This window comes from Octopus bimaculoides, chromosome 5 (assembly GCF_046866305.1).
Source record: "Octopus bimaculoides isolate indiv1 chromosome 5, ASM4686630v1, whole genome shotgun sequence".
Taxonomy (NCBI): domain Eukaryota; kingdom Metazoa; phylum Mollusca; class Cephalopoda; order Octopoda; family Octopodidae; genus Octopus; species Octopus bimaculoides.
The window spans coordinates 65,615,618-65,630,055 of NC_142932.1; the positions used below are offsets into that span (position 1 = coordinate 65,615,618).

At 39.2% G+C, this 14,438-nt stretch overlaps 1 protein-coding gene across 1 annotated transcript in view; it reads left to right on the top strand.

Annotated features, from left to right (window-relative positions):
- Positions 1 to 483: 483 nt before the first annotated feature.
- Positions 484 to 14,438, top strand: part of LOC106870415 (uncharacterized) — a 141,363-nt gene continuing 127,408 nt past the window's right edge. The window contains exon 1 of the mRNA XM_089352355.1: positions 484 to 640. Coding sequence (XP_089208481.1) covers positions 577 to 640 — 64 coding nt within the window. The 5' untranslated portion in view covers positions 484 to 576. The remainder of the gene's footprint in view (positions 641 to 14,438) is intronic.

Consider the following 14,438-nt stretch of genomic DNA (forward strand, 5'->3'; position numbering starts at 1 on the left):
AGCAGTGGATGGGTAACCATCCTCCATGCCACCTGCTGACAACTACACAAAACTGACTTTAGTACTGAGCACTTGCCAAAGAAGTCACCACCGGTCATTAGCCGATGTTGTAAGCACAGTATTAAGCTACCATTTGTAATGCACCCTTCCTATTCACATCAATGAGTTGTACATTTCTATGGTATTTATACTCACAATTAGGTACATTAAATCTTTGAGACTTATATAACTTTTCCAGGAGTTCTGTGCAACACCCAGTTATGAATGTTTATTACCTAAACTAATTGAATCATCCAAAGCATTGATCAAGCAGTCAAAAGAGGTGAATGTTAAAAACGGATAAAACAACGAGTAGATCAACTTTCCATCCACTCGATGCGATATCGATGAAAACAAAAACTACGTTGGAATGTGTGTTTGTCTATGATAATGTTGAATATCGAGGTTTCAAGCGAGAGAACGCTGGGCGTTCGATGATCAATGTTTAAAGAAGGAATGGGCCGGCGTTTAGTTTTTGTCGGAGAAGAAATACGACGTGAATACTTGTAAACGTTAGTTATACGTCTTGTGAAGGAAATGGAAGCGGGTAGGTTAGTGACAGTCATTATTGTTATTCCACTGGTACTCTTGGTCGACAATGGTAAGTCATTTGTAACACCATTTCTTTATTTCTCGCCAAAATTTCAAATACGAGTTATGAAGGGGGAAGAGATATATTGAAGAAACAACTATCTTTTAACCAATTTGCAAATAGATATCATAAATCTGTCTAGTTACTTGAAAATGAAATCTTGTATGTTTAGCTAATCCCATTAATATAGGTGCTGGACGGTTTTTCGTCAGTGTGAAAACATGAAGCTTGGATTGCGGTTGAAGAGTCGACACATAAATTAACACTGAGATACATTGCACACACGTGTGCATGTTTGTGTGTGTGTGTGTGTGTGTGTGTGTGTGTGTGTGTGTGTACGTGCGTGTGTGTGTGTGCGTGTGTGTATACACATACATATAAATATCACACACACATATATATAATACACACACATACTCGCACACACACAAACACACACACACACACACAAACACACACACACACGCATAAAATAAACATAAAGTTTTATAATTTAGTATATTATTTTTTTACCAAAGAAAAAGAAGAAATAAATATCCTTAAGCGATAAAATATGAACAGAGAGAAAAATTAAAGAAAATCATTTTGGTTTAATTCTTGTGGAATCATTTTTAAAGAAGTGGAAGCAAAATCTATTTGAAATATTAAAAAACGGTTGTTCGTTAGTCATAAGAGCTGAGCTTTATTTTCTTGAAACGATAAGTTGTGATGTACATGCCTACACTAAAGACACACGTGGTTATAACAATGAAGTTCCTAAATAGTCGTTCCTAAATAGAAGTTCCTAAATAGCAGCTAAATCTTCCTCAAATTACACGCCATAGCCTTAAACTAGAACATACAGTATAGTGTAGTCCTAGTTGGATCATGTTTAAATAAAAGACAGGAAGGGAATGACGAGAATTCTGTGATTATTGGTTTGCTTAATCCGGAATAACACAAGCCTAAACAACAACAACAATAACGACAGCATTAGTAGCATGTGAAGATGCTTAAACTTGAGTCACAGACTCTGTTGAGTTTTGGAACCCTGTCTGTAATTATTACAATAAATCATTCACTAAGCTGTAACTCGGCTGTTTAACAGTTTGCCTTTCCACCTGGTGACGTAAGGTATGAATTTAACAGTTGGTGTTGTTTAGCTCCGAATCAGACTCGATCCAGCAGACTTGTAACTAAAGATGTTCTAGCGGTGACCATTCTGTTATTTGCTGTGACATAGTATATCTTGAAGTACATTATATGTTCTTATTGTTGTTTAGTACCAGGTCAGACTTGGACTAGGAGAAGAATAATAATTATTTCTACTACAGGTACAAGGCCTGAAATTTTGGGAAAGAGGGCTAGTTGACTCTCGTGCTGAGCTGGCACTTATTTCACTGGCCCCGATAGGATGAAAGGCAAAGTCGACTTCGCCAAATTTGAACTCAGAACGTAAAATCGGAAGAAATGCTACTAAGTATTTTGTTTGACGCGTTAACGATTCTGCTGTCTTAATAATTATATTATTACTAGCTGACCCTGTGCCGTCAAAAATAACGGCTAATTGTTTTATTTTATACATAAATGTGGATGGTAAATAAAATTAATACACTTGTCAATGTTATCTAGCGGTTGTCTTCTGAGATGTGAGGTCGATCATCGTTTGTTACTGAGAGAACGTTAGTTTACACATACAAACATTCACATATTTCCCTTGTACACGCACACACACATACACACATATATTCACACAGAGTTGAAACGCTGTTTCATTTTTCTTTTCAGCGTTGAATGTTCACCATTCCACTTCCATTGCACATGCGCGCACACGCGCACACACACGCACACACACACACACACACACACACACACACACACACACACACACACACACACACACACACACACACATTCACATACCTCCTTTTTATATACACACACATACTCACACAGAGTTGAAACCCTCCCACTACCAGTTCGCCATCACCCCTTCCTTCCTTATTCATCTATCACCCCTTTCTTTCTCATTCATATGTTGTGACGAAGAAAACAAGATTCTACTTGTCCCTGCGTTCCTGCGTGTTTCATCCGAGTGTTATTCTTACGTCATCGAATGTAGAAATTCGTGGAAAGAGACCCTTTGATAACAGAATTAACCGAAGCAAATACGATCGCGAGCTCTGTGAAGTAAAATGTAATAATAATAATAATAATAATAATAATAATAATAATAATAATAATTGATTCTTTTATTAGTCACAAGGGCTCACATACAAAAATATTAAATGACAATCAACAACATAAAAGACAAAAACAGGACGATACAATGGGTTTTACAGCGTGAAAACAAATTAAAACTCCCAGTAGGGGAGGCACTTTAAGGTCCCCGTAGAAAAACCCACAAAATCCATGGGTGCCTGCTCAACAGGGCAAGAGCCCTACTCCTTTAATTCCTTTTTTTATAGGTGCACGCTAAGAATTGGTCCTTTCACACTGGCCATTCTTCCAACATACACCCACCTTTCAACAAACCTGCTAGAAGACAACACTTCCCTCTCCACCCTCAATTTCCTTTTCAAGTGAAACTTGAAAAAGTTGATGAGAGCTTGGCCAAAGAAGAAAGTGTCTGTCATTAGCCCTTTCAAACGGGTCCACCATACTACATCTTTCGTCACAGCCACTAGACAAATAACAATTGCTTGCCCCTCCCGGCCAAAAGAGGTCGGCGGGGAAATCTTCACAATAGATTCAGCTGACAGCCGGATTCGTCCTACACGCGACAGCAGGTGTTCGACATTAACCCGCAGGTCAACAATACTCGGGTATTGGACTAGGGCATGCAGAACGGTTTCACCGTTCTGGCCGCACCTCGGGCAGGCCCGACTGATGGCACTTCCGTGACTGTAAAGTATATCCCGAACAGGCAGCGCCCCTCGGTAGCAATGCCAAGCAAAGGATTTCTGGAAGTTATCCATAGGCCCAGGCCCAAAAGTTCTCCGAAACATACCGGTTAATTGATCTTCATCGACGCCCAGAGTTTCCCCGAGAACGTCGTCGCACTTTCCCTCCACTAGCCCTCTATAGAATGTTAGAGTGGAACTACCACCGACCGCATAGCCCGCTTGGCGGAGGGCTGTGAGCGCTTGACGACACTCGAGGTGCCAAGCGCCCTTCCTCGGTTTACGCCTAATCCAGCCTGATCAAAGTTTTCTTAGGACAAGACACAACGGTTAGGCAGTAGTACACTACCGAGGCAATATATGCATTCGCTACTTCCGCCCGGCCTTTCAGAGACAGCTTCACTTCTGCCCATTTCCGGGTGAGCTTGGCCACTCTAGTCATGACAATTTCCCAATTCCTATCTACCTGGAGATCTGGTCCGAACCAGACTCAGAGCACTTTCACAGGACCCTCCGTCCAGCGACAGAAGTCGCTACTAGTCGACTTGCCTCTCCAAGAGACTACTCAAACTGTTCTCGTCAATCTGTTCTAGATTCAATCCTTGGCCATCATCGCTCATACCCTCAACTAGCTCTCTATAAAAATTTTGGGTTCTTTTCTCGTTAAGCAAATATAAAGATCTTGAAATAGAAATTGGCAAAATGTGGAACTTCAAGACTAGAATAATACCTGTTGTCATAGGCGCCCTAGCAATAATAGCAAAATGGGCTGTCTCAGATACGAGGAAATCCTAAAATGGAAGAAATTAAAAGTATAGTGTTCACAGGAACTGCTCATATCCTGCGAAAAATATTATCTATGTAATTCCAAAACATTGTCAAAAGTACTCTTAAATGTACATAATAGCAAGCACTTTTTACTATCATCTTAAGACCACACTATCATCTTATAATCAAATTACTTTTAAAACAAACTTTTGATTCTCCTATGTTTTGACAGACACTCTTTAGAACATTATTTTGTGCAAAAACAAAAATATGACGCCCTAGTCATAATATCAATTTGAACTTCTAACGTGTTGTCTCTTGGGGTATTTGGATGAAACTTGGAGCCAACTTGTACAAATACAAAGCAAAAGCCAAACAAATAATAATAATAATAATAATAATAATAATAATAATAATAATAATACCCCCACTCCACAGAAGATTCCTCCAAATAGCATGTCAAGGAGGATGAACATTAGCACTTAATTTTGGACGGCCATAGAAAGTGCTCCAAATCAATAACGACATAGGCCATCCAACCAACACAGTCAAATACAAGAACGAAGACAAACAAAAACAACAGAAACGATCTGACAGAAGAGCAACAAAACCACTGCGATTAAAGGAAATAGTCAAAGAGAACAATAGCTTACAACAGAGCTACCACCACCATCATCAACAACAACAACAATACAAGCAAATGATAATAATACTAATGATAACACGCCCTGGATATGACATGAAACAGCATCCGGTTGTGGCGTCACGACTTGGGAAGGTTACCCTTAACTTCAACTACCTGCAGGTCATTGTTGGGCAAAGTGTAGTATCTGTAAGCCACCCTGGGACCTATAAATACCATAGCTATAAGGATCGTCTTCTCAGCAGTTGGGAGTGGTATGTACTTGAATTGACAAGTAGAAAATTTGTCAGATGTAGTATCCAATGAGGTCAAAGCTGGCTGGTCAGCAGCAAAGCGGACAAATCTATCACTGAAGTGGAAGATAGAGAACAAATAGGAAGTCTGAATAAAGCATCTGCGATTGAGTTATTTATTCCGGCTATATGTGAAATATCACAAGTAAACTGCGATATGAAGTCCAACTGTCGACTTTCTCGACTTGGTCTTCGATAGTAAAGCGAACGTGAGTGACCTGTGGTCAGTGAAAATGGTGAATTCACGACCCTCTAAAGAGTGAGAAAAGAGGTACATAGCTAGAAGTTCTCTGTTAAAGGTGCTGTAACGAGTTTCAGCAGTTTTAAGTTGGCGAGATAAGAATGTCAAAGGACGCGTCTCGATGTAATAGGATTATTGTAGAACGGCACCTACAACAGAATCGGATGCATCAACTGAGAATGACAGCTTAGCATTCTGTATTGAATAGGCTAACAAAGAAACTTGTCCTAGCTCATCAGTTGCGTTAGAGGAGCCAATTACCTAGCACAATGTGGAATGAAACGCCAGTAGAAGTTTATCATTCCTAAAAATTGGCGTAGCTGGAGAAGAGAAGTGTAACATCTGAAAGAAGAGGCTTGTCTGTAAGGAACTTTACCGGCCAAATTATGCATGATGCACCAGTGTCTACTATGAAGAACTTTCGAGAATTAAAGTTCTCCACAAAAAGTGCACGATTTTGAGCCTGGGAAGAGGAAGCTGCTACCGTGCTCAAGGCTTCCTTTTCCAGACAAGGGAAAAACAAGGAGGAAAGCATTTTTGCTCGTTCTTATGAAACAGGCATGATACCAACAATATGGCAAGGCAGAAACAGAAAACGACCGGCGTCTTGGAGACGGTGAACGACTGGAGTACCGACGACGTCAAGGATATTGCAAAGAGAACAGCTTTTTAACTTTTTTGGTAAGTTCTAATATTGCGGCTGAAGGAGAAGAAGACGACTTTTATTTTCAGCAGGAGCGCTGTCTGAAAACTCCATTTTTTAAATCCGCGCTTGTTGCCAGCTGGTCCACGGAACTGACCTCTGGCATCGATTGAACGTTCCTTGGGAGACAGCAGAAGAAGAGTTGTTTGACCAGTTGCAGTAGTTCGGCATAACTATTTATGAAAAGAGAAAATGGAGGAAGGGAATTTGATAAGTGTGGAAGACCGCGTGCGTATCGAACTCGAGAGCTTAATGAAATACTTAGTCCAAAGTAAGAAAACTTTGCTAGTGACAGTTAGGAACGAGGGAGTACTGAAAGCAGAGATAAATGGAAAGCAAAGGAAGAAGTAGAAAAAGAACATGAGGAAGAATTACGCAACAACGGACTACACAATCAATTCCACGTGGCCACAACAGAAGTTGCTGGAAAAAATAGGTGGGATTGGCTGAAGAAAGGAACCCTAAAAAGAGACCAAGAGCACTATACTAGCAGTGCAAGACCAAGCTTTGGCCACGAACTGGAGGGCCAACCTTAAGAATAAGCAAGTGTCAGCTGTACTGCATCTGCAATAGAGTAGATGAAACCATTGCCCATATCATGAACGAAACCCTAGACTTGCCCAAAACCACTACCAGTTGTGGCGACACGACCAGCTAGCGAAAGGGCCATATTGGAAACTGTGCGAAAAGTAGGGGTGAGAGAGGGGCAAGACATGGTATGAGCACAAACTGTAGAGAGTTGCAGAGTCGGAGACGAGCAAAATCCTCTGGGATTTCCCAATCCAAACAGATCAGATGCTAGAGCGTAACAGACCAGACCTAGTAGTGGTGGACAAGGTGCCCCACATATGCAATATAGTTGATGTTGCATGCCCCTTTGACCCACGAATAGTCAAGAAGGAAGGTGAAAAGATAGATAAATACAGCCCTCTTAAGTACGAAATAGCCCTGCTATGGCAAGTGAAGAAGATGAAGATAGTGCCGATTATTGTTGCCTCCTTGGGAATAGTATCAGAAGGTATCAAGAGGAATATAAAGGAAATTGGAATAGAGTGCCCAGTAGAACTGTTACAAAAGGTTTGCCTCCTTGGCATGACCAGAATAATCAGGTAAGTATTAGATAGCTGAAAAGAACGGATAGCATGGTACCGTAGGCTGCAGGTAGTATACCTGCTACGCATGCAAGACTCCAGGAGCTCCAATAAAACCTGTGATAAAGAGAAATAACAATAATAATAATAATGATGAAGGTGAAAGTAAAAATGTCACTATCCTCTGAGGTTTTCTAGTCAACACCGACGGAACGATCCAGATTAATCGGCCAGACATAATTATCAAAGACAGGGAAGAAAATACTTGTAGACTATTAGATGTAAATGTTCCCACTGATAAAAATATATCTGTAAAGGAATTTGACAAATTAAATAAATATAAGGACCTGGAAAATGAAATACAAAAAATGTGGCTTTTTAAAGCAAGAACTGTTCCTGTTATTGTAGGTGCCCTAGGTATGATAAAAAAAAAAGGGATGTCAGAAACATCTAGATAACATCCCAAGAGAACTATGTCGCAGAGAAATCCAAAAGATTGTGTTTACAAGTACTGCCTACATCCTGAGAAAAACCCTATCAATTTAAATGTCTGTTGTATTACATGAAGATATATATCGCTACTGTCTCTGTCACTTCCCCTCCCCAAGCTTTCAGTCTTACTGAAACATGTCTTGTACTTCACTCGCCCTAGGACGCTGGGTGTGTCTCGGCAAGTGATTGTAACAATCATGCAGATTAAAAGTAAATAACAACTACAGGCAACGATGACAACAACAACAACATTAATGATAACACCCTGATCTTAAATGATTTGAAATGTTATCCTGCACATATTTTGTCCTGGTATAAACATGGGCTTAGCAAGTACTCTGCTCAGTATCACAGATTTGCTTGTCAGCTGCTTGACCTTTTTTTCTAGTTGAGCATGCCCCTTAGTGACTGATGATATGTGCATCTCTGATCACGAGCAGAAGTAGTTGGGGAGCATCATAGCCATTTGAGAGAAATTCTTTGGGGTTTGAATAATTCACCACTGGAAACATGGGTGTTTCGTTCACCATCCTTAAACATCCCTTATTCAGCATGGGCTACTCAACTAGAAGCACATTCAAACAAGGCACCACCTGCAAGGTCATCCTCTGTTTATCTTGATATAAAATCATCATATCGCACACATATGGTTTTGATGCATGTGCCTGGTGTACCCTTATGAGACGGGTAGTCATGATGGTGTAGTGATGCCAGTATGCGACAACCTACAATTTTACAATTGCATGCGAGAAAGAGGGGGTCACCATCTTGTACGTAAAACGACAAGAAAAATAAGAACTTGTGAGACGTTCATAAGTCATAACATATTTATTATCGGATCTAATGCGTTAACATATAAGAATGGTTCGAAAGAAAAAAGGCTTGTAACATATTACATGAACATACTTTACAACTACATGTCTCAAACCAAATGTGGCGAATATGCGCGCGTGCATGTGTGTGTGAGTGACGTGGCTCAATGCGTACGCCTAGAAACTGACAGGTGAAAGGCACGAAATTAGAATTGCGTTCGCTTTATATAAGGGATGAACCGGAAGTCTCTGACATCTATGTCATCCGGAAGTTAATTGAAAGCTTTTAGAATATCCGAGAATGTCCGAGAAGGTCGAGGGAGATTACTCTCGTTAGATCCCTTTTTCGTTTTTGCTTTCCTGCTTGACTGCCAGAGGTCACTACAATGGGTATATTGGGCTTCGTATATTTGTACCCCAGTGTCATTTTGATGGCACGCGCTGTTCTCTCACTCAATAATAATAATAATAATAATAATAATAATAATAATAATAATAATAATAATAATAATAATAATAATATATAACATGTGAGAGCGATAAAACACTGCTCAGAAATCTATCCAAAAACATCGAGAATAAAGACATCATATGGAACCAAAAATAGTTGACAAAGCGTTGGACTATATCCGAGTAAGAAATACTTATTGACATTTATTTCTATTTTCCAAATGAAATGATGTATTCTAACGGTATATCATCTCCACTTCTCGCACAGCACATATAAACACGCTCGCCACGTTACGATCCAATCAACACCAGACCATCTCCGTCCCCAAATACCATGTACAAAAAAAATTTAAATAAATTAAATAATACCGGTATTATTCAACCCAAGATTAACAATCGGGAAGTACGTACTTTAAACTTGTTACACAAAAAGTACGAAAAACTACACGTGCAAAACAATTTAACACCTGAAATGAACGGACCGGTACCCTACGAAAATGATGACCGTCAAAATAAAAGGCAAGACGTTATTCTTCATGTCCTGCAAATAAAATCAAAAAAGCATAAATGGACACATGAGGAATATATTTCAATCCTACACACTTATTTTACAGCAGTGCTCTACACAACGAAAACACCACAACATATAGTTCTATATTTAAGAAATGAGGAATTACTTACATTATTTACATTTGACGGATATTCGTCCTCATCTTGTTTGTTGTTAACACAACGTTTCGGCTGATATACCCTCCAGCCTTCGTCAGGTGTCTTGGGGAATTTTCGAACCTGGGTTCTCATTCCTATCGATGTTACTATTATTATTATTATATTATTATAATTATCATTATATTTTTATTATTATTCAGGTCGTTGCCGTGAATCGAACTCGGAACCTTGGGGTTAGTAGCCCGCGCTCTTAACCACTACGCCATATGCCCGTGGGCAATTATGGGGTGAATTTTAAGGCTTATAAATCTATTATTTTTCTATCCTTCCTCAATACCGGTTCCCATATGCTATTCATATCTGCACTCGGTCTGCTTAGGAGGTTGTTGTGTCCTAGCATATGTGCTGCTTCTTTTAGTTTTCGTATTTTCCAGTGTTGTTCCCTGTCTATTATTTTAACTTCATCCCACAGGGGGAGGTGGTTTCCATTTTTCCATACATGATCAGCTATACCCGATTTATCAATATCTCCTCGTGTCACAGCTTTGCGATGTTCTTCTACCCTTATTTTGAGGGGGCGACATGTTTCGCCTTTGTATAACCTGCCACAGTTGCATGGGATGGAGTACACGCAGTTTTTGGTCATATTCTCTTCTGTTGGTGGTTTTACCCGAAGGAGATATTTGCGAAGTGTTGTATTGCTCTTGAATACTGCCCTGATGTCATATGGGCCGCATATCTTTTGTATCTTTTCGGAGAGGCCTTTCACATAGGGTAGACAGACTGTAGACAGTTTATTGGTTTCATCCTCTCTTTTCTTCATAATTGGAGTAGATAGTATGTTCTTGGGGTAGTTGTTTCTTAATAGATTGTTACTGAGCTTGATCATTTCCTCGTGGTGGGTATCACCATCGCTACTTATATTCTTTGCTCGGTGTTTTAGGCACTGAGCAATTCCTCTCTTTACACTGTATGGATGGTGGGAATTGAAGTTAAGGTATCGTCCAGTGAAGGTTGGCTTGCGATATACGGATGTCCTGAATCCATACTCGGTGCGTGTTATTAATACGTCCAGGAATGCCAGCTGATTGTTCTGTTCCTTTTCCATGGTGAACTGTACGGATGGATTTATTGAGTTCACATGATCTAACAGCATTTGGACATCTTGCTGGTGGGGCCAGAGAATAAAGGTGTCATCAACGTATCGCAGCCATAGGGTTGGTTTTAGTGGTATTGATCCTAAAGCCAAATTCTCGAAGTATTCCATGTATATATTGGCTATTATCAGTGATAATGGCGAACCCATAGCTAAACCATCTTCTTGTCGATATATATCAGTGTCCATACTGAAGTAGGTAATTTCTACACAGAAAGTCAACATTTCCATCAAGTTTGTTATTGGTATACTAGTGCGTTCTTTTAGATGGGTGTCTGTCACTAGTTTTTCTTGAATCACCGATAGTGCTTCACCAGTTGGGACTTTGGTGAATAGACTTATCACATCTAGACTCACCATCTGGTTGGATTCAATGGGGGTATCCTTGATCAATTCTGTGAAGTGGATGGAATTCTTCACGTATGATGTTGACTTTCCTGCTAATGGACTGATTATATCCACCAAGAAGCGGCTCAGTGGATGACATGCTGAACCTCTACAGCTCACTATAGGTCTTAGTGGAATACCTTCCTTGTAAATCTTAGGGAACCACCAACAGAAGAGAATATGACCAAACACTGCGTGTACTCCATCCCATGCAGCTGTGGTAGGTTATACAAAGGCGAAACATGTCGCCCCCTCAAAATAAGGGTAGAAGAACATCGCAAAGCTGTGACACGAGGAGATATTGATAAATCGGGTATAGCTGATCATGTATGGAAAAATGGAAACCACCTCCCCCTGTGGGATGAAGTTAAAATAATAGACAGGGAACAACACTGGAAAATACGAAGACTAAAAGAAGCAGCACATATGCTAGGACACAACAACCTCCTAAGCAGACCGAGTGCAGATATGAATAGCATATGGGAACCGGTATTGAGGAAGGATAGAAAAATAATAGATTTATAAGCCTTAAAATTCACCCCATAATTGCATATGGCGTAGTGGTTAAGAGCGCGGGCTACTAACCCCAAGGTTCCGAGTTCGATTCACGGCAGCGACCTGGTTAATAATATTAATAATAGTAATATTAATAATAGTAATATTAATAATAATATATTAATAATAATAATATAATAATAATAATAATATAATAATAATAATAATAATAGTAACATCGATAAGAATGAGAACCCAGGTTCGAAAATTCCCCAAGACACCTGACGAAGGCTGGAGGGTATATCAGCCGAAACGTTGTGTTAACAACAAACAAGATGAGGACGAATATCCGTCAAATGTAAATAATGTAAATAATGTACCACAACATATATTTATAAAATCTGGAAGAAAAATAACCTAAATAAAGACTTGCATACCTTAATGAACCCTAATAAACTAGCTAACATACGAAGATATATTCTCAAAACAAAACAAAAAATATCAGAAATAGCAATAGAACACTTAAAATGAAAAATACATCAGGAAAATGTAGATAGTAACCATACAGCAATGCCAAATAATATCATAAGCATTGGAACTGTAAAACACGAAGACAGACGTAACATTTCCAACAAAAGCGAAGTAAACAACGAACGATAACAAATCCAGACCGTAGGAATGTATAATGATGTACAAAAAGCATCAAACCAGAACAACACAGACAAAAATATGAACAGGAGGGAATATGAAACAATTCTAAAACCTGGAAACAGTGAAGGTGAACTTAATGATTATGATACTCTAAAAATGAGCATAATCAAAGAACTGAAAGCTACAAGTCTCAGTATGAACCACCGATTGTACATCCCAAAAGTTAAAATTGATACTAAAACAACGTCAATTATAAATAGCATGAATTTGGCCGTCACAGAACTAATAGCCACAGAAACAAATATCAATATCACCGGGCTAAATGATATAATTTATGCAGCAGCCACTGTGGCCCCAACAGAAGCTGGATACTCCCTCAAACTCATCCAAACAGGAGTACTACCATCCAAACAAACCCTGTGGATAAATACTATCCAGAAAAAAATAGAAAACAAGAGAAAAGATCTGTCAATCCTTAACGAAACTAGTAGACAATCAACATTACAAGAAGAGAACAAAAATACTGTGCAAATACAACATTACAGAAAAAGGTTTACCTAAGGTAAAAGAACAGGTAAAGCAAGATATCCTTGCCAAAGCACAAAGGATCCGCTGGTATGAGAAAATCCAACGTTTCTTTGAACAAAACAAACAGTTCCAACCCCAAAAGATTCTACCAAGAACTTGGCACAAATAAAATAGACATCAATGCAGCACCAACAGCAGAAGAAGTGGAGGAATTTTGGGAAGAAATATGGTCGGCGAAGGAACAACCTCAGAAAAGGTTTATCAAAACAACGAACTCAGCACCTGAACAACTCTGGACCCCTACAACAACTGAAGAGGTCACCCAGGCACTGCAAAGACTAAGCAACTGGAAGGCATCCGGGCGCGATAAGATCTCCAACTTCTGGTTAAAATACCTGACAAGAACACACAAAAAGCTGGCTGAGAAATTTAACGACATAGTAGCAGAGCCAGAGACAATGCCTGAATGGCTCATGAAAGGGAAAACTAGCCTAATTCCCAAATCCACTGAAACGGCAAAACCACAAAATTACAGACCAGTAACTTGTCTCCCAAAAATTTACAAAGCCTTTACTGTAATAACATCGCAGAGAATGAGCAAGCATCTGGAAGAAAACAACCTGTGTCCAGAAGAGCAGAAGGGATGCTGCAAATGCTCACACGGCTGTAAATAAAAAAACTAATGATCAATAAAGTCATAACTGAAGACAACCGCAGAAAGAAGACAGGTCTAAGTATGGCCTGGATCGATTACCGAAAGGCTTTTGATAGTATTCCCCAACACATGAATCCTAGAAACACTAGCCATGAACAAGGTAACACCAATAATCATAAAATATATAAAGCACTCTATGAATACATGGCAGACAGTGCTACATAGCTCCAAACAAAAGAGGGACTCATAAAAACCAAAGCCATCCCCATTAGAAGAGAAATATTTCAGGAAGACACGCTCGCTCCACTCCTTTTCTGCTTGGCACCGACACCTTTATCTGATATGCCAAACAGAACTGGATGCGGATACAACTGTTACGGCAAAACAATCAGCCTATATGGATGATCTAAAACTGTACGCTACAAATGATAAACAGCTGGAAAACATTACTACAGACAGTACATGGATTTACCAAAGAAATAAATATGAACTTTGGCTGAGAAAAATGTGCCAAAGCAACATTGAAAAGAGGAAAACTAGTTATGAGTAGCTACATCACACTAGATAAAGAAAATGGAATAAGAGAATTAGACGAAAGCTAGACATACAAATATTTAGGAATCAATGAACTAGATACGATACAACACACACAAATGAAAGAGAAAATGAAAAAAATTATGCTATAGACGAGTTAGATTAATACTGAAAACAGAGCTCAATGAGAAAAACAAGATAATAGGTATCAACACTAGCCGTCCGAGTTATAAGTTACAGCTACAATATCATTAACTGGACTCTAAATGAACTAATCAAAATAGACGGGAAAACAAGAAAAATAATGATATAGGATGCACCACCCAAAACGTATAGAAGGTGGTAGAGGCTTATACA